The sequence below is a fragment of the Rhamphochromis longiceps genome, linkage group LG15 (assembly GCF_057381845.1).
Source record: "Rhamphochromis longiceps isolate RC_006_pf linkage group LG15, R_longiceps_female_GT1.1, whole genome shotgun sequence".
Lineage (NCBI taxonomy): Eukaryota > Metazoa > Chordata > Actinopteri > Cichliformes > Cichlidae > Rhamphochromis > Rhamphochromis longiceps.
This window is the reverse complement of record NC_140571.1, coordinates 24,100,882-24,123,572: the sequence shown is the minus strand read 5'-3', so window position 1 is coordinate 24,123,572 and position 22,691 is coordinate 24,100,882. Positions and strand designations below refer to the sequence as shown.

At 42.3% G+C, this 22,691-nt stretch overlaps 1 protein-coding gene across 2 annotated transcripts in view; it reads right to left on the bottom strand.

The window, feature by feature from the left end:
- The window catches only part of galnt14 (UDP-N-acetyl-alpha-D-galactosamine:polypeptide N-acetylgalactosaminyltransferase 14 (GalNAc-T14)), a 266,824-nt gene that overhangs the window by 87,411 nt on the left and 156,722 nt on the right, over window positions 1-22,691 (bottom strand). For both annotated transcript variants that reach the window (XM_085383098.1, XM_085383097.1), the window contains exon 4: window positions 9,738-9,805. In XM_085383098.1, coding sequence (XP_085239224.1) covers window positions 9,738-9,805 — 68 coding nt within the window. The remainder of the gene's footprint in view (window positions 1-9,737; window positions 9,806-22,691) is intronic.

The following is a 22,691-nucleotide window of genomic DNA, read 5'->3' as shown; positions in this document are numbered from 1 at the left end:
GATATTGTATTAAACATTGGAAATCACATAGACGTACACATTTCTACACTGGGTGCGTTGGTCCATGACCAATTCTGGACATCTATACAACATCCGACTTGGTCCACAATTTGGACGTCCAACCATGACCCAACCCAACCTATGATGTTCAACATTTCAGACTGGATCATTTTTTGGGACGTCATGTGAACGCCTATGACAGGTGCAGGGAGCTTACATGGTTAAGTAATGTAAGATTTTTTTTATTTACAAATATCAACATTGTTGTTATCAACATGACACGTGAATACAGATTGTTTATAAACAAACACAATTTCTCACGTGTTAGCTTATTGATTTTTTTTTTATTTGACATTTTTTAACTGGTTTATTTATTTTAATTAATCAACTTTTTTTTGTAACCAGGCAAAAACTGTTGAAATCAATGTTAAAATGTAAAATAATAATAGTATTTAGAAAAATGTTGGAATTCCTTTTAAAAGGAGTACACTGTGTTTAATAAGTTTAAAAAACCACTTGCATTATAAATGGTTTGTTTTTATTTTAGTGAGGCTGGTCTTATTTTGAAGAGGAACTTCTAAAGGACATCTCTGCGACATCACTTTGTGAGTATATAGGCAATATAAAGGATTCAAATCATGGTTTTTGATAAACAAATTTTCCATAGACTCACTTCTTTCTGTGTGATTAACCATGTTTTTAATTTATAGGATGCCAATTAATGGACATCATGCATTTTGTCCACACTTTAAAAATGCCACCTTAAATTACTTCATAAATTAAATCAACAAACAGGGCTTTGAGAGTAGAGTTTTAAGCTTAAGCCATCGACCCTTCTGGCCATCACCAGTAGGCGGTAGGTGAAGTGTCTTGCCCAAGGACACAACGACCGAGACTGTCCGAGCCGGGGCTCAAACCGGCAACCTTCCGATTACAAGGCGAACTCCCAACTCTTGAGCCACGATCGTCCCAAACTCAGACACTCACTACATTTTATTTTAAGGATTATCAAATTACAGTTACTAAAAAACCCTCAATACTATCATTTCTTGGTAATCAAATACATAAAACATCATATGACACTATATATTTTGTTGATTAATTTCCATTTGGTACTCTAGCATGTATTTGGGGCAGCAGCAGGACTCGTATGCATTAATTAAAAATAAAAATTAGTTTTCAATATCACACATAGATACACGGGTGCAGGGGGGCAATATCAATACAGTGGGGCAAAAAAGTATTTAGTCAGCCACCGATTGTGCAAGTTCCCCCACTTAAAATGATGACAGAGGTCAGTAATTTGCACCAGAGGTACACTTCAACTGTGAGAGACAGAATGTGAAAAAAAAATCCATGAATTCACATGGTAGGATTTGTAAAGAATTTATTCGTAAATTAGGGTGGAAAATAAGTATTTGGTCACCTCAAACAAGGAAAATCTCTGGCTCTCACAGACCTGTAACGTCTTCTGTAAGAAGCTTTTCTGTCCCCCACTCGTTACCTGTATGAATGGCACCTGTTTGAACTCATCATCTGTATAAAAGACACCTGTCCACAGCCTCAAACAGTCAGACTCCAAACTCCGCCATGGCCAAGACCAAAGAGCTTTCAAAGGACACCAGGAAAAGTATTGTAGACCTGCACCAGACTGGGAAGAGTGAATCTACAATAGGCAAGCAGCTTGGTGTGAAAAAATCAACTGTGGGAGCAATCATCAGAAAATGGAAGACATACAAGACCACTGATAATCTCCCTCGATCTGGGGCTCCACGCAAGATCTCATCCCGTGGGGTCAAAATGATCATGAGAACGGTGAGCAAAGATCCCAGAACCACACGGGGGGACCTGGTGAATGACCTGCAGAGAGCTGGGACCAAAGTAACAAAGGTCACCATCAGTAACACACTACAACTACAATCTGTATAAAAGACACCTGTCCACAGCCTCAAACAGTCAGGTTTTTTTTTTTTTTGGCTCCTCCCCTTTGTGAGTGTGGACGCTTCATCTCTTTGCTCTTGAATGCTTTGCTTCTTATATTGATTTTTATTGATTTTTATGCTGATTTTTTCCCTTTTTTCCGTGTGAGCTTACCTGCGATAACTTCTGGACACTTGTAGATCATTAGGACTAGAGTGTTCTTAACAGAAACAGCAACATTTTATGGTTACCTTGTCCTCAGCGCTCCGTGTGTCTGTGGCCTAGACACAGCTGAAGCCTGATTACAGCGTCTGGGCACCGAGCAGCCTCAATAGCCTGGAAAGGTGCTAACCGCTAGGCTAACTAGCAACAAGATGCCTTCCCTCTCCACAGATGACTACCACAGCCTCCTGCAGAAGATTGCAGTACTGGAGACAAAAATTCATCGCTTAGAAGTAAACGTGGAGGTAAATGGACTGTGTGGAAATGAAACAACCTTGCCTTTGATTCAAAACAATGGCGATGAGCAAGCTAGTACACAGCTAAGGAGCACAGATAACATGACCAAGAAAGTAGACTCTGTGCATTATTATAAATCCTCAAGTGATAATCCCCCCTTAGACTGTCTTGGTGCAAAACCAAGACATAAATCATGTCTCCTGGAAGGGGGAGGACGTATCACAGGCAGGGCACAGCGAGCTGAAATCTCTGAAACCGACTGGCCTTCACTTCCTACGAGACAGAGAAGCTCTTCTACCCCTGTATACAGGAGGAAACAGGACTGGACAACCGTGAATAGGAAGGTTAACAACAAACCTCCAAAACAACTGAATGTGAAACTGCAGAACAGATTTGCTCCACTATCAAAGGACCCTGGATCTATATCGGACAACCATCCATCTAAAAGCAGCGAAATAAGGTCTGAAAATCTGTTGAAAAGTGAAAGGCCACAGGGAAAGCTAAAGGCTAGGCCTGAAACTCTGATTGTGGGTGACTCTGCTGTAAAGGATGTACAAAGGATGTGCGGTAAGAACACTAAAGTCCTCTGCTTTCCTAACGATATGGTCAACAACCTGAAGGAGAGAATTCTTCAAATTGCAGATGAATATCCAACTGTGACAAACATTGTTCTGCATACAGGGTCAAACGATGTGTCCAAACAACAGTCGGAGGTTCTGAAACGGGACTTTACTGGATTATTAAATACTGTAAACTCTCTGAATGCAGCTGTATTCATCAGTGGACCTGTACCGCCGGTCAGAGGAGGAGACGAGAGATTCAGCAGGTTGTTTACACTGAATAAATGGCTTATATCAGCATGTGCTGACCACTCAGTGCATTTTATCGACAACTTTAATATTTTTTGGGAACGCAGGCATCTGTTCAAAGCAAATGGATTTAATTTTAACAAGTCAGGGGTGAAACTGTTCACCTCCAACTTGTTTTATTCCATACGTCATCCATCTGTGCTTGGTGCCAAGGCTGAGATAAACGAGGAGTTATCTCATAAAGAGGAACAAACAGTACTCCAAGAACAGACAAAGCCCAGCAGAAACCTTGAGGAGGAGCTCCATTTGCCCCCACCCGGGAAGAGCCTCAGAAAGGAGAGACATCCATGGCATCTGAGGAAGAGCCTCAGAAAGGAGAGACATCTAAGGCAAGAAGAGGGGTCCCTATTTGCCTCCAACTCTCTCAACAACACCAACGACCAGGACAAGGGACCACGACCTTCCCCAGTCCCCCAAACCCCTGACAGGCCATCACCCTCCTCCCCCTCCCTTTCTCCCTCCTCCCCACACCTGAAATTCACTGAGGAGATGATGGAGCGGGTCAATGCTGGGCTCAGATCTACCCCCCGTCCCAATCCCTTTTTGTCCCCCATAAACCCCCCACCAGAGCGGCCAAAGGTTCGCCATCGAGCCCCACCCTCAACAGAGCAATCGAAGTCACATTGCCCAGCCTCGCCCCCCTTAGTTCCTCTTCATGCCCTGTCTCCGCAGTCTGATGCGTGATGTGTGAAGGGTCCGGGCTGTGAGGATTATGGCAGTGATGACTTTTCCCAGGAGAAGCTGGGACCCTGTTTACTAGAAGGTTTTAAAATTTCTGTACTTTTAGGTGACAGGAGACATGTGGCCTGGTCAAAACACAGAGAGCTGCACTCTAAAAGATCTTTAAACATAGTAAACATACCTTGTGTGCCACAGACTGCTCCCAAACACGAGGGGACAAGTAATACCTCTAAAACACTTAAGTTGGCTTTATTAAACATTAGATCTCTAGCTGGTCAGGGCGAGCAGGAGAGGAGGAGGGGTTGCTGTCTTATTTAATGAATCATTTCAATGTAAGCAGCTATCTCCTGGAAGTTTTCAGTCTTTTGAATATGTGGCTTTACAGCTGAAGGCCCCATCCAAAGTTGTGTTTCTTAATGTTTACAGGCCTCCCAAATACTGCACAGACTTTTTTAATGACCTCAGTGAACTGCTGTCTGTGATCTGTGTTGATTTTGACTGTGTAATTATTGCTGGGGATTTTAACATTCATGTGGACAACCCTCAGGACAAAGGGACTAAAGACCTGAGTAACACTCTGGGCAACTTTGGGCTGACTCAGCATGTAACAGAGGCCACACATAATAGAGGACACACTCTTGACCTACTGATCTCCAAAGGCCTGAGCATTTCAAAGGTTACTGTGTCTGATGTGGGCCTGTCTGATCATTACTGTGTTTTCTTTGAAAGTAAAATCTCAGCCCACACAAATATATCAACAACAGTGATCACAAAACGGTGTATAACTGAACACAGTAGTGCAATTTTTAACCAGGTCTTCCCATTAACACCTGACCTGTCCAGAGGGTCAGTCAATGAGCTCGTCAATAGCTTCAATGCTAACATGTTAAATGTAATGGACACTATTGCTCCCATTAAGGTGAAGGTTATCTCTGGAAGGAAAAAGTCTCCATGGAGAAACTCCACACTGGTGAAAAATGAAAAAAGAGAGTGTAGGAAAGCTGAGCGCAGATGGAGAAAAACAAACCTCCAGGTTCATTATGACATTTATAAAGAGAAACTTCACAATTATAATTTACAACTGAGGAATGCAAGGAGGTCCTACTTCTCTGACATCATCACTAAAAACAGCCATAATGCTCGGGTCTTATTTTCTACAGTTGACAGGCTAACAAACCCCCCTGTGTCAGTGGCAGCTGAACTTCATTCGACCATGGCCTGCAATGACTTTGCCAAATTCTTCACTGAAAAAATCCAAAAAATTAGACAAGCAATTGGTACATCAACAGCAGATCCAGGATATGTACTGTGTCCACCAAAAAACTGTTTACGAGACCATGAAACAGTTTCAACCTATTAACAGCAAAGACCTGGAGGACATCTTAGGTCAACTGAACTCCTCCTCCTGCTGTTTAGATGTCCTGCCAACAAGTTTTTTCAAAAAGGTCTCAAAGACTTTAGAGTCAGACCTGTTGCAGATCGTCAACTTTTCTTTATTATCAGGTGTGTTTCCAGAATCACTAAAAACTGCTGTAATCAAACCTATACTGAAAAAGGACAATCTTGACAAGACACAAATGAACAACTACAGGCCGATCTCAAATCTCCCGTTTTTAAGTAAGATCATTGAAAAAGCAGTTTCTCAACAGCTCAGTTACTTCTTAAAACAGAATAATTGCTACGATGCCTTCCAGTCAGGTTTTAGACAGAACCACAGCACTGAAACCGCTCTGACCAAAGTGTTTAATGACATATGTCTGAATACAGACAGTGGAAAAATGTCAGTCCTAGTTTTACTGGATCTCAGTGCAGCATTTGATACAGTTGACCACAACATATTACTCAAACGACTGGAGAACTGGACAGGTCTTTCAGGAACTGTACTAAACTGGTTCAAAACATACGTAGAAAACAGGAAATACTTTGTATCAATAGGTAACTTCACATCTGAGCAGAGAAGTATCACATGTGGAGTTCCCCAAGGTTCCATCTTCGGACCCCTTCTGTTTAACATCTACATGCTCCCACTGGCACAGATTATAAACAACAACAAAATAAACTATCACAGCTATGCAGATGACACACAAATATATATCACAATGTCACCAGGAGACCGAGGCCCTGTACAGGCTCTTGGTAAATGCATTGAGGAAATCAATGACTGGTTGTGCCACAATTTTCTCCAGCTAAACAAAAACAAAACTGAGGTAATAGTCTTTGGCGCCAAAGAAAAACGATTACAGGTCACCAGAGAACTTCAATCTATACATCTAAAAACCACAAACCAGGCGAGAAATTTGGGTGTAGTGATGGATGCAGACCTAAACTTAGAAAAACACATTAAGACAATAACAAAGTCAGCTTACTATCACCTCAAGAATATATCAAGGATAAAAGATCTGATGTCTCAACAGGACCTGGAAAAACTAGTCCATGCATTCATCTTTAGTAGGCTTGATTACTGTAACAGCATCTTTACAGGTCTACCTAAAAAATCAGTCAGACAACTACAGCTCATTCAGAACTCTGCTGCTCGAGTCCTCACTAAGACCAAAAAAGTGGACCACATCAGTCCAGCTCTGAGGTCCTTACACTGGCTGCCTGTCCGTCAGAGGATAGACTTTAAAGTTCTGATGCTGGCCTATAAAGCTCTGAATGGTTTAGGACCAAAATACATCAATGACCTCCTGACCCAGTATGAACCATCCAGATCCCTCAGGTCATCTGGATCCGGTCTTTTATCAGTTCCCAGAGTCAGAACCAGACACGGAGAAGCTGCATTCAGCTTTTATGCTCTTTATATCTGGAACAAACTCCCAGAAAGCCTCAGATCAGCTGAAACACTCAGTTTATTTAAATCCAGGTTGAAGACTCACCTGTTCTCAGCTGCATTTGAATAAAGCACCAAATCCACACTTTAAGCTTAAATTTCAAAACTTACATTAACTACTGATTTTATCTACTGTTCTGATTTTATCTGTTTTGATTTTATATACTGTTGTTTGTTTGTTTGTTTGTTTGTTAATTAGTTAGTTAGTTTATTTGCTTGTTTTAATCAATTTTAAATCATGCTTTTTATTTGTTCTTGTTTCTAATGTCTCTGTAAAGCACTTTGAATCACCTTGTTGTTGAATTGTGCTATACAAATAAACTTGCCTTGCCTTGCCTTGCCTTACAACGGCAGGGAATCAAATCCCGCAGTGCCAGACGTGTTCCGCTGCTGAAGCCAGTGCATGTCCAGGCCCGTCTGAAGTTTGCCAGAGAGCACATGGATGATACAGCAGAGGATTGGGAGAATGTCATGTGGTCAGATGAAACCAAAGTAGAACTTTTTGGTATAAACTCAACTCGTCGTGTTTGGAGGAAGAAGAATACTGAGTTGCATCCCAAGAACACCATACCTACTGTGAAGCATGGGGGTGGAAACATCATGCTATGGGGCTGTTTTTCTGCCAAGGGGACAGGACGACTGATCCGTGTTAAGGACAGAATGAATGGGGCCATGTATCGTGAGATTTTGAGCCAAAACCTCCTTCCATCAGTGAGAACTTTGAAGATGAAACGAGGCTGGGTCTTCCAACATGACAATGATCCAAAACACACCGCCCGGGCAACAAAGGAGTGGCTCCGTAAGAAGCATTTGAAAGTCCTGGAGTGGCCTAGCCAGTCTCCAGACCTCAACCCCATAGAAAATCTGTGGCGGGAGTTGAAAGTCCGTGTTGCTCGGCGACAGCCCCAAAACATCACTGCTCTCGAGAAGATCTGCATGGAGGAATGGGCCAAAATACCAGCTACTGTGTGTGCAAACCTGGTATAGACCTATAGTAAACCTCTGTTATTGCCAACAAAGGTTATGTTACAAAGTATTGAGTTGTATTTTTGTTATTGACCAAATACTTATTTTCCACCCTGATTTACGAATAAATTCTTTACAAATCCTACCATGTGGATTCATGGATTTTTTTTTTTCACATTCTGTCTCTCACAGTTGAAGTGTACCTCTGGTGCAAATTACTGACCTCTGTCATCATTTTAGGTGGGGGAACTTGCACAATCGGTGGCTGACTAAATACTTTTTTGCCCCACTGTATCTGGCATTTCAACCTTGCTAATGGAAAAGCTGGAGACTGAAGCTCCAACCATCCAGTTAGTCCCAATTTAAGGGAGAAAGAGCTAACTCAATGGTATAAACAGAGCAAAATATATTAGGTGCCCAATACACACAAACAATACTTATGTGGATCAAATTATTGTTGATTTTGGACTTTTCATTGGATTTGTTCATTTGTTGACTATATTACTCCATCCACGACCTACGAGAAGAGGGGATGCTGTAAACATGGCCTTGTTCTAACTTTTTTTAGATGTGTTGCATTCATCAAATTCAAAATGGGCTTATTTGGTTTTTTTTAAATGGCACAATTTAAACCTTTGATATTTGATATATATAATAGGATATCGATATTTCTATGATCTATTGTGAATAAGGGTCATGAGGGATTGCTAGAAGTTGCCTGCTGTTGCTATTGCTTGTCACTAAAAGCTGGTAGTTTGTTTCAAAGATGCCAAATTATCTGCAAACACTCTCCAACCACTTGCCAAGCAGTAGTGAAACTGTAAAGAGTGTGATGCAAAGCAGAATCAGAGACCTTTGCCTTCAAAGTAAAAGTTGCATGTTTTTAAATGGGGTGGTATCAGAGGTGAGGCACATCTTTTACTTGAAAGATGAGGTGAAATTAACCACGGTCCAGTCATTGATGACTTTGTTCAGTGGTGTGAGGAGTCTTATCTCCAGCTGAACATATCTAAAACAAAAGATATGGTTGTTGATTTTAGGAAACAACAAAATGGGCACGGAGTCACTTTAATTAAAGGTCAGAAAATAGAGCAAGTACAATCATATAAATATCTTGGGACAATAATAAATGAAAAACTGAACTTTGATCAAAATTGCAAATCAGTTTGTAAAAAGGGTCACCAGCACCTTTATTGTCTTAGGAAACTTGTTCACTTCCACATTGACCAAAAATTTTTAACTTTGTTTTATCGTTCTTTTATTGAGTCTGTTTTATCCTTTTGTTTGGTGGCATGGTTTGGTCAGACCTCTGTCACAGAGAAAAACTCTCTAAATCAGATAGTGAGATGGTCCAGTCGTCTGATAGGTGAGCCACAGTCTTGTTTAGCCTCCCTGTACTCTAAGCAGGTACAGAGGATGGCTTTATCAATCCTTAAAAATGGTTCCCATCCTCTAAGGGGTGAATTTTAGCTTCTTCCCTCAGGACGGAGGTTTCTATTTCCGAGATGTAGGACAAAGCGTTATAAAAATAGCTTTGTCCCCGTTGCTGTCACTGAATTAAATAAGAACTGTTTTTGATTCGAAATATACTATATATGTGCCACAGTGAGCTTTATATATTTACTAGGTATGTGTGTTTTTAAAGGGATGCCAATTTTTCATTTTTCTGTAAAGCAAATTTACCTTGCCTTTGGGTATAAATAAAGTTACCTTGACCTTGTTTGATATAGTTCACTAGGACTTTTTGAACCTCTGGAGATGGACTGGGCACATCTGTGGATGAGATAGTGTGCACGCTGTGAACGAAACTCCGTTCTGACCCAGAACGGAGTTTCTTCTCTTTTTTTTAAACTCCATTTTAATCCTGAAGCTGTGGACCCAGCTGCTGTGGACACATTCCTCCCTCTGACCTGTTTTGTAGGTCTCATCTTTGTTATCTCTGACCTGGAAGAAACCAGGCATGTGTATATTTGCAGTGTGTATATGAATGTGTGTGTCCAGCTGCAGCTCACCGTCGTCACTGAAGTCGTCCACCAGAATGATCTCATAGATGAGATGAACCGGGGTCCTGTTTAAAACACTGGAGAGAAGACAAAAAAAAAAGTGATTTAAAATATTAGTCAGTTTGCACAATCATAAATAAGTATTCAAAACAAATGCATAAATGCATGGAAAAAGCTGACAAGTAAATGCCAACCTGCAGTGATGCAAACACACACTCAGGTGCTCATGAATCCATTATGTACGCAGCACACGCCATACGAAACAACATATTGAAAATGTCAGCCCAAATTCCTGTTATGAAAATGTATGACGTGTCGCCTCTAAAAAAACTATTTCATTAAAGAGGAAGATTGAAACATAAAAAATTCATAACTTTTACTAGAAGAAAATGAGAAAATGTGTTTTGTTCTGGGTGGGTTTCTGTTCCATTTTATTTCATTATTTCTACCGTTCAATAACCTCTGCATTCATCATGTCCTCTGGAGAAATGTAAAAAAGGGAGAAAAGGAGAGGAGGATGAATGTGGGACAGGGAATGAAGAAATGAGAGGATGGAGTAGATAAAAAAAGAGGATAGAAAAGTGAAAGAAATGAAAAGAGAAAAATCAGGGAGGAAGAAGAGAAGAACAGAAGTATGGTAAGGGGAAGACAGGGAGTGAAGGTAAAAAGGTACAAGAAAGTACATGAAAGATGAACAAGTAGAAAATCGATGGCTGAGGATCACGGTTGAGGGAACGGGGCAGAGGAAGAAAGGAAAGATAAAAGAAAATATTAAAAAAGCAATAGGGAGAGACTGAAGAGTGTAAATGAAAAGGGGGGGAAAGGAAAGGTGAGAAGAAAGAAACCAAATGAGACAGAAAAAAGGTGAAATGGAATGAGAAAGGAAAGAGATCTGTTCCTTCTTCATATTTATCCTGTTCCAAAGGATGAAAATGAGAAAGAGATACAGGCAGGGGCGGAAAGATACGAGGATGAAGAGAGAGCAGGAATGGGAAGGGGGAGTAAGTGGGGAAAAGGGTGAGAAAGTTTAAATGTGAAAATTAAAGGAAGACGAGGGAAGAAAAGAGCTAAAGGAGGGGTGAGCAAGCATAAAGGAGGGAAAAAAGGAAATCAAACTGAATTGACAGGTAGAAAAGGATAGATAGAGGAAAGAAAAACGGGGGGAAGGAGGAGGAAATGAGTAGGAGGGTTGTCACTTGATTGAGACTAAAAACAGGGAGGTACTGTGTATGGAGAAGAATGGCAGAGGTGAAAATTAGCAAGAGACTAGTGAGGAATGGATGGAGGAAAGGTTGGTAATGTAGAGGGAGGAGGAGGTGTGGAGAGAACCTGTGTCTCTGGGGCACTGGACCCCATCAGGAGGAGTTATGGATGCTTGGAGGTAGAGGGTAGGAGAGGTGGGGCGGGATAAAAGATAATGAGGGAGGGGGGAAAGAGAGAGAGGGGGTCAGGGAGAGATATGACAGCATAGTAAGGGAGACAAATAATCCTGATGCTAACTCTCTCTTGCTCTCTCTCTGTGGGCTGAGGGCCGATCAGGAGAGATGGATGAATGGATTGATGGATGAGATGGAGAGGAGGGGGAGGAGAAGGAAAGGTGTGGAGCAGGAAAATAAATGAAAGAGGGAGAGACGGGTGGAATCAAGATGGAGGGGAAAATAAAGACGGTGAGATGAGGTGATCAAGTAGAAAGAAAATAGTGCATTTATCGCATTAGTTCCCATTAAATCACCCTGTATCCATCTATGCATCTATCTATGAAACAGATATGAGTGAAAGGACACAAATCTCTTTTCCTTCTCTCGCTACAACTTTTCTTCTCCCTTTCACAACCTCCAATTCCTCTCACTAGCTTCCATCTACGCAAACACACACAGACACACACAGACCCACACACACACAGGAGTTCCCATTCTCTGGTTCACAGGCCACTAGCTATGAGGCTTAACCTCCCCTCAGGCGTGCTGAGGGAGAAGCTATCTTCAGCTCACAGAAAATATTATCACCGCTGACAATACCGCAGTCGGCTGCCACAGAATAGCAGCTCTATATCTGCGCCGCTCATTTCCAACACTCTATATATCAGTTTTAGCTGAGAATTTTTTGAAAAATTTTCATTACCTACAGCCGCCATTTGGAGGGTGCTTTCATCCAAAGTGCCTTAAGAGCATGCATTTTTAAAGAGTGGCAGGTGTGGGGCCCCGTGGGAATTTAACCCCACTCTCTGGCAGTGATAGCACTGATCTTAAATGGGTGCTACTGTATGACTGCCAGGGTGAGGGGTTCAATTCCCACAGGAGCCATGTATACAGGCTGAGAGCGTTCATGCTCTCAGAGTAGAGTGAGGCACTTTGAATAAAAGTGATAAAAGCTTCCTCTGAAATATCTGTGAAACAACAAAATGAAAACAACTGTTAAGCAAGAAGAGATATTTAATAAATTCAAAATTAAAATTAACATTTTATTTGTCACACACACACAACCATACACAGTATGACGTGGGGGTGAAATGCTTGTAGCTGTACAATGTCCGACCATTAAATGACAGAAAAAAAGGTTTTACAATATTTACAATTTAGAGGTTACTACAAAATTTACAAATTAACTTGGGAATTTACAGTAAAGAATGTGCAAATAGCAGAAGAGATTATAAAGATTATAAAGATTATAAATTATAGGAATTATAGGATTATAGGAAATGTGTGGTGGTGCGTGTGGTGATGTGATGTGTGTGAGAGTCCAGTCTTATAGTGACGTGTATGGGAGAGTTCAGTCCTACACCTGGTTCAGGGCCCGAATAGCCTGGGGGAAGAAGCTCCTCCTCATTCTCTCTGTTTTGGCCTTAAGGGAGCGGAGGCGCTTCCCAGACCTCAACAGTGAGAAGAGTCCATTGTTGGGATGGGAGAGGTCCATCATAATCTTCTTAGCTTTGGTCGCTTGGTGTAGATGGACAGCAGGTCAGGGAGCTCTGATTGAATGATGCGTTTGGCTGAGCGCACCACTCTTTGCAGATCTCGTCTGTCCTGCTTGGTGCTGTTCCCAAACCAGGTGCAGATGTTTGCCGTCAGGACGCTCTCGATGGTGCAGGAGTAGAAGTTCTTGAGCGCCTTCAGTGGCAGATGGAAGTCTCTAAGTCTTCTGAGGAAGAAGAGATGCTGACGGGCTTTCTTAACCAGGGTGTTGATATGACAGGACAGGACCATGACAGGTCCTGAGTGATGTGGACACCCAGGTATCGGAAACTGTCCACTCTCTCCACTGGCGTGCCACTGATGATGAGGGGTTTGTAATTCCTCGCCTGCTTTGTAGTGAAGTCCACGATCAGCTCCTTAATCTTGCTGATGTTTAGGAGCAGGTTATTCTCCTGGCACCAGGTCTCCAGGTTCCTAATCTCCTCCAGGTAGGCCGTCTCGATGTTGTCGGAGATCAGGCCCACAACAGCAGTGTCGTCAGCAAAAGTGACAATGGAGGTGGTGTCTGATGTGACTACACAGTCATAAGTGTACAGTGAGTACAGCAGGGGGCTTAAAACACAGCCCTGAGGCACTCCAGTGCTGAGTGAGATGGAGGGGGAGACTTGTTTTCCCACCCGCACTGATTGGGGTCTGTCTGTGAGGAAGTTGAGGATCCACTGACACAGTGATGAGCTGAGTCCTAGATCCGTCAACTTGGTGAAAAGCTTAGAGGGAATTATTCGTGTTGAATGCTGAATTGTAGTCCACGAACAGCATCCTAACATAATTCCCTCTGCCAGTGTCCAGGTGACTCAGGGATGTGTGGAGCAGGTGAGATATGGCATCGTCTGTGGAACGATTAGTCCGGTAAGCAAACTGAAGTGAGTCGATGGTGGCAGGAAGTGAAGAAGTGATGTGATCTCTCATCAGTCTTTCAAAACACTTCATCACAATTGAAGTCAGTGCTACTGGACGGTAGTCATTGTGGCAAGCGGGCTGTTGTTTCTTTGGAACAGGAACAATAATGGACTGTTTGAAGCACGTGGGAACGACTGCTTGGGCCAGGGAGAGGTTGAAGATCTCTGTGAACACCGGTGCTAGCTGGTCAGCGCAGGCTCTCAGTACCCGGCCAGGGATTGCATCTGGTCCTGCTGCCTTCCTGGTGTTCACCCTCCTGAAGGTGTTCCTCACGGCATGCTCTGTGATGATGAATGCATTTTCTTCACTGGTGCACTCCGAGCGCGCGCAGCCGTTTGTTTTAATTGCTGCGGCATCGAAGCGAGCATAAAACGTGTTCAGCTCATCAGCCAGTGAAGCATCGGCATTCATCATTGAAGAAGCTGGTCGTTTATAGTCCGTTATAGTCCGCAGTCCTTTCCACAGGCTCCTAGAGTTGCACTGTCGTAGCTGTGACTCTAGTTTTTCCCCGTAGCTCCGCTTTGCCTTTCTGACCGCACTGCGCACGTTGTAGGACGCAGCCTTGTATAGGTCCATATTACCGGAGACGAGCCCTTCATTGTAGGCAGCGGTGCATGATCTCAGAGCGTCGCGGATGTTTTTATCCACCCACGGCTTCTAGTTGGGAAATGTTCGGATGATAGTTCTTTCTGCTGTCCGCTAGTTTCCCGATAAATCCCACAACCGCTTCCGTAAACATGTTGATGTCATCAGAGCTGCGCCGAAACATGTCCCAGTCTGCGTCATCCAGTGCGTCCTGCAGCGCGGCCACTGATTAGTCCGTCCAGTGAGCGACCTCCCTCCTGATTGGTGGTTGCTGCTTTAGCCTTTGTTTGTAAGCAGGCATGAGGAAGATGGTGGCATGGTCCTATTTACCAAATGCCAGCAGGGGCTGAGCCTTGTAACAGTTCTTGAACGGGGTGTAGCAGTGGTCTAATGTCCTAGTGCCCCGGGTGGGGCAGTTGATGTGCTGGTGAAGGTTGTGAAATGTCCGTTGAGATTCACTCTGTTAAAATCTCCCATAACAATGAGTGCGGCATCTTGGTGAAGTGTTTGTTGATGTGTGAGAGCCCCATGTAGCTCACATAAGGCAGTGTCCGAGTCCGCATGAGGCGGAATGTAAACAGTGCAGGCAATGACCGCGGTGAATTCCCGAGGGAGATAGAAAGGGCGACATTTAATGATCAAAAGTTCCAGATTGGGCGAGCAAGAGCGTGTGAGTGGGGAGATGTTTGTGCTGTCGCACCATCTGTTGTTCACCATCAAACACACTCCACCACCTCTTTTCTTCCCCGACTCCATTGTCCTGTCCATGCGGTAAACCGAAAAGAACCCCGTCGGCTGCACGGCGTGGTCTGGTATCACTGGGTTCAGCCAAGTCTCGGTGAAGCAGAGGAGGTTGCAGTCCCGAATGTCTCTCTGGAACTTGATTCTGGCTCTGAGGTCATCAAGCTTGTTCTCGATGGATTGAACATTGGCTAGCAGGATACCGGGCATGGGTGCGCGGTGTGCGCGAGCCCGTAGCCTGTTCCTGATGCCGGCTCGTTTCCCTCGAGGCCATCACTTGGGGTCGCGTCCTTTGTTCTCTCTCAGGATCTCCTTTGGCCAGGTTGGGTCCGGAGTTAAACATGGTGAAATGTTCGTGTATTGTAGACCAATAGAAACCAAAGTGTCTCTACTGTAGCGAATTTCTGTGTTTTGCATGATGCCCATGCAAGATTATGGCAGATATAGCAAAAAGTGACGAAAAACTGCAAAAAGGGGAGAAGTTGGGGCAGAGCATCGAGCACGGCAGCCGACCTCACCGTCGCCATTTTGTATTGTCAGCGTATAAGCAAAAAGACATTCTGTTGCTATTTCATCAGCACATTACAGAAGATTGATTATCAGGCTAAACAGAAAGCACATCCTGTTTGCTAATGACTTCACTGATCAGGTAATGTCTGGAGAAATTTAGGTCCAAAGACTGTTTGTGTCATGGTCCGGAGTCTGTGACTCCGTGTTTATGTTAAGTTTATTATTATTTTGTGGTTTTGTTTATTTTGGGTTTTTGTACTCTCCTGTTTCACGTTTCATGTTCCTATGTTCTGTGTCCCCCAGTCTGTTAAGTGTGTTTCCCGTTTTATTTTGAAGGTTCGTGTCTTTTGTCAGTGTTTTTACAGGGTGGGCCATTTATATGGATACACCGTAATAACATGGGAATGGATGGTGATATTAAAGTCCTGTTTGTGGCACATTAGTATGTGTGAGGGGGCAAACTCCTCAAGATGGGTGGTGACCACGGTGGCCATTTAGAAGTCGGCCATCTTGGATACAACTTTTGTTTTCTCAATAGGAACAGGGCCATGTGACACATCAAACCTATTGGTAATGTCACAAGAAAAACAATGGTGTGCTCGGTTTCAACGTAACTTCATTCTTTCATGAGTTATTTACAAGTTCCTGACCACTTATAAAATGTGTTCAATGTGCTGCCCATTGTGTTGGATTGTCAATGCAACCCTCTTCTCCCACTCTTCACACACTGATAGTAACACCGCAGGAGAAATGCCAGCACAGGCATCCAGTATCCGTAGTTTCAGGTGCTGCACATCTCGTATCTTCACACCATAGACAATTGCCTTCAGATGACCCCAAAGATAAAAGTCTAAGGGGGTCAGATCAGGAGACCTTGGGAGCCATTCAACTGGCCCACGATGACCAATCCACTTTCCAGGAAACTGTTCATCTAGGAATGCTCGGACCTGGCACCCATAATGTGGTGGTGCACCATCTTGCTGGAAAAACTCACGGAACGTGCCAGCTTCAGTGCATAAAGAGGGAAACACATCATCATGTAGCAATTCCAAATATCCAGTGGCCTTGAGGTTTCCATTGATGAAGAATGGACCCACTATCGTTGTACCCCATATACCACACCAAACCATCACTTTTGTTGTTCCAACAGTCTTGGAGGGATCCATCCAATGTGGTTTAGTGTCAGACCAATAGCGGTGGTTTTGTTTGTTAACTTCACATTACCAATAAGTTTGATGTGTCACATGGCCCTGTTCCTATTGAAAAAACAAAACTTGTATCTAAGATGGCCGACTTCTAAATGGCCACCGTGGTCACCACCCATCTTGAGGAGTTTGCCCCCTCACACATACTAATGTGCCACAAACAGGACTTTAATATGGTAAATGGTAAATGGCCTGTATTTATATAGCACTTTAATAGTCCCTAAGGACCCCAAAGCGCTTTACATATCCAGTCATCCACCCATTCACACACACATTCACACACTGGTGATGGCAAGCTACATTGTAGCCACAGCCACCCTGGGGCACACTGACAGAGGCGAGGCTGCCGGAAACAGGCGACACCGGGCCCTCTGACCACCACCAGTAAGCAACGGGTGAAGTGTCTTGCCCAAGGAAACAACGACCGAGACTGTCCGAGCCGGGGCTCGAACCGGCAACCTTCCGATTACAAGACGAACTCCCAACTCTTGAGCCACAATCGCCCCATAATATCACCAACCATTCCCATGTTATTACGGTGTATCCATATAAATGGCCCACCCTGTATTTCACTCCCCTTGTCTTGTTATGTCCAATTACTCCCAGCCATGCCTCGCTCCTGTTTCCCATTTCCTGATTGCCCTATGTGTATTTAAGCCCTATGTTTTCTCGTGTGTGTTGCTGGTTCGTGTGCGTATCTCCCTCCGTTGTCTCTCCGTGTCTCCCTACGTCTCTGGGTTTGGTTCTAGGTTTGTTTCGTTAGTTGTTCCGGTTTAGTTTATTCTCATCTCGCCGTTTCTGTTTGTTTTTATTCCTTCTTACTTAATAAAGTTCACTCTCGTCAAAAGCTGCATCTTGGGTCCTAATCTACAACTCCACACATCTGCCACGCCGGACATAACAGTTTGAGTCTTTGATCATGTCAGCTCTTTGTTTTCATGTCCCACCCCTAACCTTCCTATATTACACCCTGTCCGAAGCTCTGGGTTGAGTTATGACAGAATGACTATTGGATAACAGCCTGCAGTTATTTGTTGTACTTTCAACAAGTATTACTCAGGTTACCTGAGCAATACTAGTCTATTCTTCTCTGCTTGGACCTTGGTCTTCAGTTCACCCCAAAGATTTGCAGTGGGATCAAGTAAAGGCTTTGTTTATGCCCCTTCGTAGCTAATCAGGAGCAATGTATGCTTTGGGTTGTTGTCATACTGGAAGAAAAAGTGCCGATCCAGACCCAGTTTTGCTGATGACAGTTTGAGGTTGTCTTTCAAAATCTTTACATATCCTTCTGTTATCACGATTCCTTCTGCCTTAACAAGATTCCCAGTTCCAGATGCAATGATGCATCCCCAAAGCATAACACTCCCAACACTGTGTTTCACTATGGGGACAGTGGTTTTAGTGTTGTATGCTTCTCTCTTCTTTCTCCAAACATAAGCAGTCTTGATGGCCAAAGAGCTCTGCTTTCGTCCTATCGGACCAAAGGACGCTCTTCTGGTATGCATAATCTTTCTCCAGATTGTCCTTAGCATACTTCAATCTGGCTTGAAAGTATTCCTAAATTTATTGATAGTACTTCTCACTCCAGTCCTTGTACCTTAACCCTGGGAAAGCTTTGCATATCCAGCATACTTCAATCTGGCTTGAAAGTATTCCTAAATTTATTGATAGTACTTCTCACTCCAGTCCTTGTACCTTAACCCTGGGAAAGCTTTGCATATCCATCTCCTGCTTTATGAGCATTAATGATTTTTTTAGTCCCCTCTGATTTCTTTTGTTTATGGTATGATGCTTTCGAGCAACAGCTCAAACTCTTGCTTAAGTTTTTTACTGTGTGTAAAGTAGAAGATAATCCTCTGTCTTAACTTAATTTTACAAGTTTTGAGCATTACAAAGTTAAAGTCCATTATTGCCCACCAGTGATTTGTGCATTCTTTGCTAAAATCTGAACAAAAATTTGAAACTTCATAAGGGAATAATCATTTTGGTCTCATCTGTACTTTCCTAGACCCACTCACTGTCTCTGTAAGGTCAAAGTATTCTGTACTATCAACAAAGATGCAGCAGATGGTGAAGCAGGACTTTTATTCATCTTCAAAACTCTCTTCTCACCTAGAAATGTCTTTAAATTTAGTGAGAAAATAATCATAATTTGGTAACAACAAAAAAAGAAGATTCCAAATTAGAACTAAGCTTGAGCCACATCAAAGTCGTAGATATCAGTCTGTGGTGTACGTACTCATTGATACAAACACTCAGTCCACACTTCACCTTGACCACTAACTTTGTAAAATTCTCAAAAGCCTTGTTTAGTTTCAGGTATTAAACCATTAAACCATCCTTGTTTGTGCACTAAAACCTCTCCAGGAAATGTGTTTCTGAACATGTGAAGTAAATACAAAACCTCCTTCAGGTTTTAGATTGTCTCGCCTCTCTACTGCTCAGGGTTTTATACACAGCTGAGAAGTGATGCTTTCAACTTTTGGGAACTCGATTTCTTCTGCTCCGTTGGTTACAGTAAAAACACACTGCCACTCTTTCCTTCATGTGAATGGGGTCTGTGTTATATTTGAACTGTAAATCAGCTGAAGAATGTTTCCCGTTACCTATTATTTTTTCTACAGTTAGAAGTTAAGAAGTTAATTTACTTTTAACTACTATCAGGCTTTGCTTACATCAAAATTCTCCTGTTTTCCTCTGTGGAGCTTTCACCTTTTCTCCCTCTCTCTCATGCTTCAGCTTGGTTACCTCCCTCCTCCTTCCAAACTCTCTCTGCCTGATTGCTTAGCTGACAGCCGGCTCTTCTGTCCTCTAGCTTGCTGGAGTAATTCATCACTCTTTTTTCCCCCCACCTCTGAATCTACCTATCTTTCCATTCATGCACATCTTCCTCCAGCCTATTTCTCTATCAAGGTCTCTGACAGCAATGAAAAATTTTTCCTATGGATGTCAAATATCTCTTAAAGTATTTTGTACATCCACGCAGTATTAAAATATGTGGTATTAAATGCTGATGCATCTTTTTTTTAAAACAGTATACTTTGCCCTTTTCACTGCATCTTAAATCCATCTGTAGAAAATCTCTCTCTTGGAACGAATTCCTGATTCAGCCACTCAGTATGTTCTGTTCTGTCTAGCCACCAGTGATGCATTATCCTATATATCTGCACCCAGTAAATACTGTCTCATCAGTGCTGATCTATCACTATACATCTGAATCTATCAGCCTTAGTCTGAAATCAAAGTGCTAGTTTGTCCACATTAAATAAAGTCTTGTCCCCGCTAATTTGCAGAAATCTATTTTGATATTCACTAATTACATTCTCATTATGACTGTTTATTTAGAGCAGGCCTGCCCAATCCCAGTCCTCGAGAGCTACTATCCTGCAGCTTTTAGATGCATCCCTACTCCAACACAGCTGAGTCAAATGGTTTGATCTCTTCAGCATGCCATCATGTTTGGCAAAGGCCTGATAACAAGCCATTCATTTGATTCAGGTGTGTGGGAACAAGGATGCATCTAAAAGCTGCAGGACGGTAGCTCTCGAGGACCGGGATTGGGCACCCCTGATTTAGAGGATGCTGTATGTATAAGCTCATCAGTGTTAATCTAATGCCTCACAGACGCAATGAATGGTATCTAGATGGAATAGCATCTCATTACTAATGATCTGTAATGTTACAGTATCATTTACATTATAAGTCTCGTCAAAGATTATTCTGAGCTTATATGGATATCAAATGCATTTATCTTGGAAATGCCCTTTATTCAGCAATGTTAAATTCTTGTAGTCAAAAAACGATTTTCCATCTGCAGGAACTTATATCTGGTACTATGGCTCTGCTCAGAATAAAACAGGTAGGTATGCAATTGATTAAGTCAGAAACAGCATGAAAAGGAGTAGCTATATGGGTTCCAAAGTGGCTTGCAGATGTGGAGCAGCTGTGGGCAAGCTTATCGTGATCCCTTGAGTGATTCTTTGTGGTCTGCTTAAAGTAATGCTATGCTTAAGCCTGCCTAAAATACTTTAGGGAACTAGGCACACATCTTTGTGTCAACTCCAGCCCACAGACAGACCAACATGGAAACATTATTAGAAATACAGTCACATGAAAGAGTTTTCAATGGACTCTATACAGTGAGTACACCCTTACTACTTCCATATGAATTCAGAGGGTAAGTAGAAGCGATGTGCAGCTAATCAAATGCAACTGTTTAATTGATCATCAAGTGCGACTCCTGCTATAACGAGTTTTGGCAGCTTTACTGTAGTGTTTAGGAGTGAGGTAGCACAACCCCATAATCTTGACAGGAGTGAATGTCCAGCAAATTTCCCCAAAGGTCAGAAAAGCTGTGCAAACCTAAGAGGAACTGAGAAAAACAAAACAAAACCAAAACCCCCCCCCCAAAAAAAACCCCTACACTATACACCTACAGTTTGTATATACAATTTTAAAGTTCATGACGATTAGTGCCAAATTTAGCAAAAAGTAAACACATCACATCAACATAAACAACAACATAAACCCCTCATACCAACTGTCAAGCATGGTGCTGGAGGGGTGATGACTTTGGGCTTGAACCTGAACACCTTGCAGTCATTGAACAGACCATGAACTCCTCTGCTAAAGCTCAGATCCAACTGGATCATGCAACAGGACATAGTGGCTGAAGAAGTAAGGAATTTGGTGTTACTATAGGTAACTAAAGTCCTGACCTGATTGAAAATTTAAGGCCAAATTGTGCAAAAACAAACACTAAAACACTCATATAGAAAATTATTACTTCATGTTACTGGTGCTAGAAGGTATAGTTAGTAGTTAGTCTACTTAGTTTTTTACAGGACTGCACAGAGACTACTGAGAAATTTCTGTTTAACTTGACTGCATGTGTTGAAATCACAATTACAAACAAAACATATATTTGCCTGTCAAACAAGCAATAAAAATACATTTTAAATACAGACTGTTTGTATCTAAAATAATGTTTACGTATTGGGTATTTCTATATACTAAAAACACGTGGGTTTCCTTATCTATGAAAATGCTTTAGCCCAAAACGAAAGGGATAATGATTCAGGTAGAAGTATGTGACAAAGAGCCAACAGAGTGGGAGGAAGGATTTCGTAAAACAGCCAAGTTGCAGAAGGAGGCAGAGACTATAAATCTGCCTCGTCCTCCTCCTAATAAATCCTGAGTGATCAGTTCTAAAGGAAGTGTTCTGGACTCTTTACTGTGCATTTTTTAGGACCACTGAATCAGAAAGTGCTGAGCTGGTGCTGATCTAGAAGTGGCATTTCTACACTTGCAGTGAGTGCTGGCTGCTGAGCAGAGCAGGATGGTTGCTTGGCTGGATTACAGACTGACTGATGGACCGATTGGGTAATTAGACAACTCCCTGAGGTTTATTTCACACACAAATTTAACACTTGACCTTCTTAAAGAAAATTTCTACATTTAAACTGTACAAAAAGAAAGTCTGTTGAACTGCGATGCTAATTGTGGTTCATAGCATCATTTACTTTCTAATACTACAAAAGCAAGCAAAACTATCTGCAGATAATACTTCAAACCACTGTGTAAATCATAGGTAAATACCATTTAGTATAACCTTCATACTGGTCTTGAAGACAGACTGATCAGGTAAAGAATGAAGGATCCACCAAATTCTTCCTAGTTATAATTCTGTTAGTGTTTTACATTTTTATTCTAAAATAGTTAAGAAAAACATTTTATTATTTTATTTTTATTGGACTATAAGAACGGGGATTTAAAACTGTGATGAGTGTGCAATGCTGCCTATAATGTTTCCACAACAACAAAACGCTTCAAAAATGCCCCTCTCCAGATTATTTAGAATGACAGCTTGAGCTTGAAAATATATATGATTATATGATCAACAGAAAATGTCCTAAAGCTACAGGAATGAGTCCCTTCTCAGCCAGTCCTTTGTTTCATTTGCAAAAAGCAGCATGTGAAACAGATATGTAGATAACACACAGCATGTGTGTGCTGCTTGGCATATGAAGGATGTAGATCAGGGGTGCCCA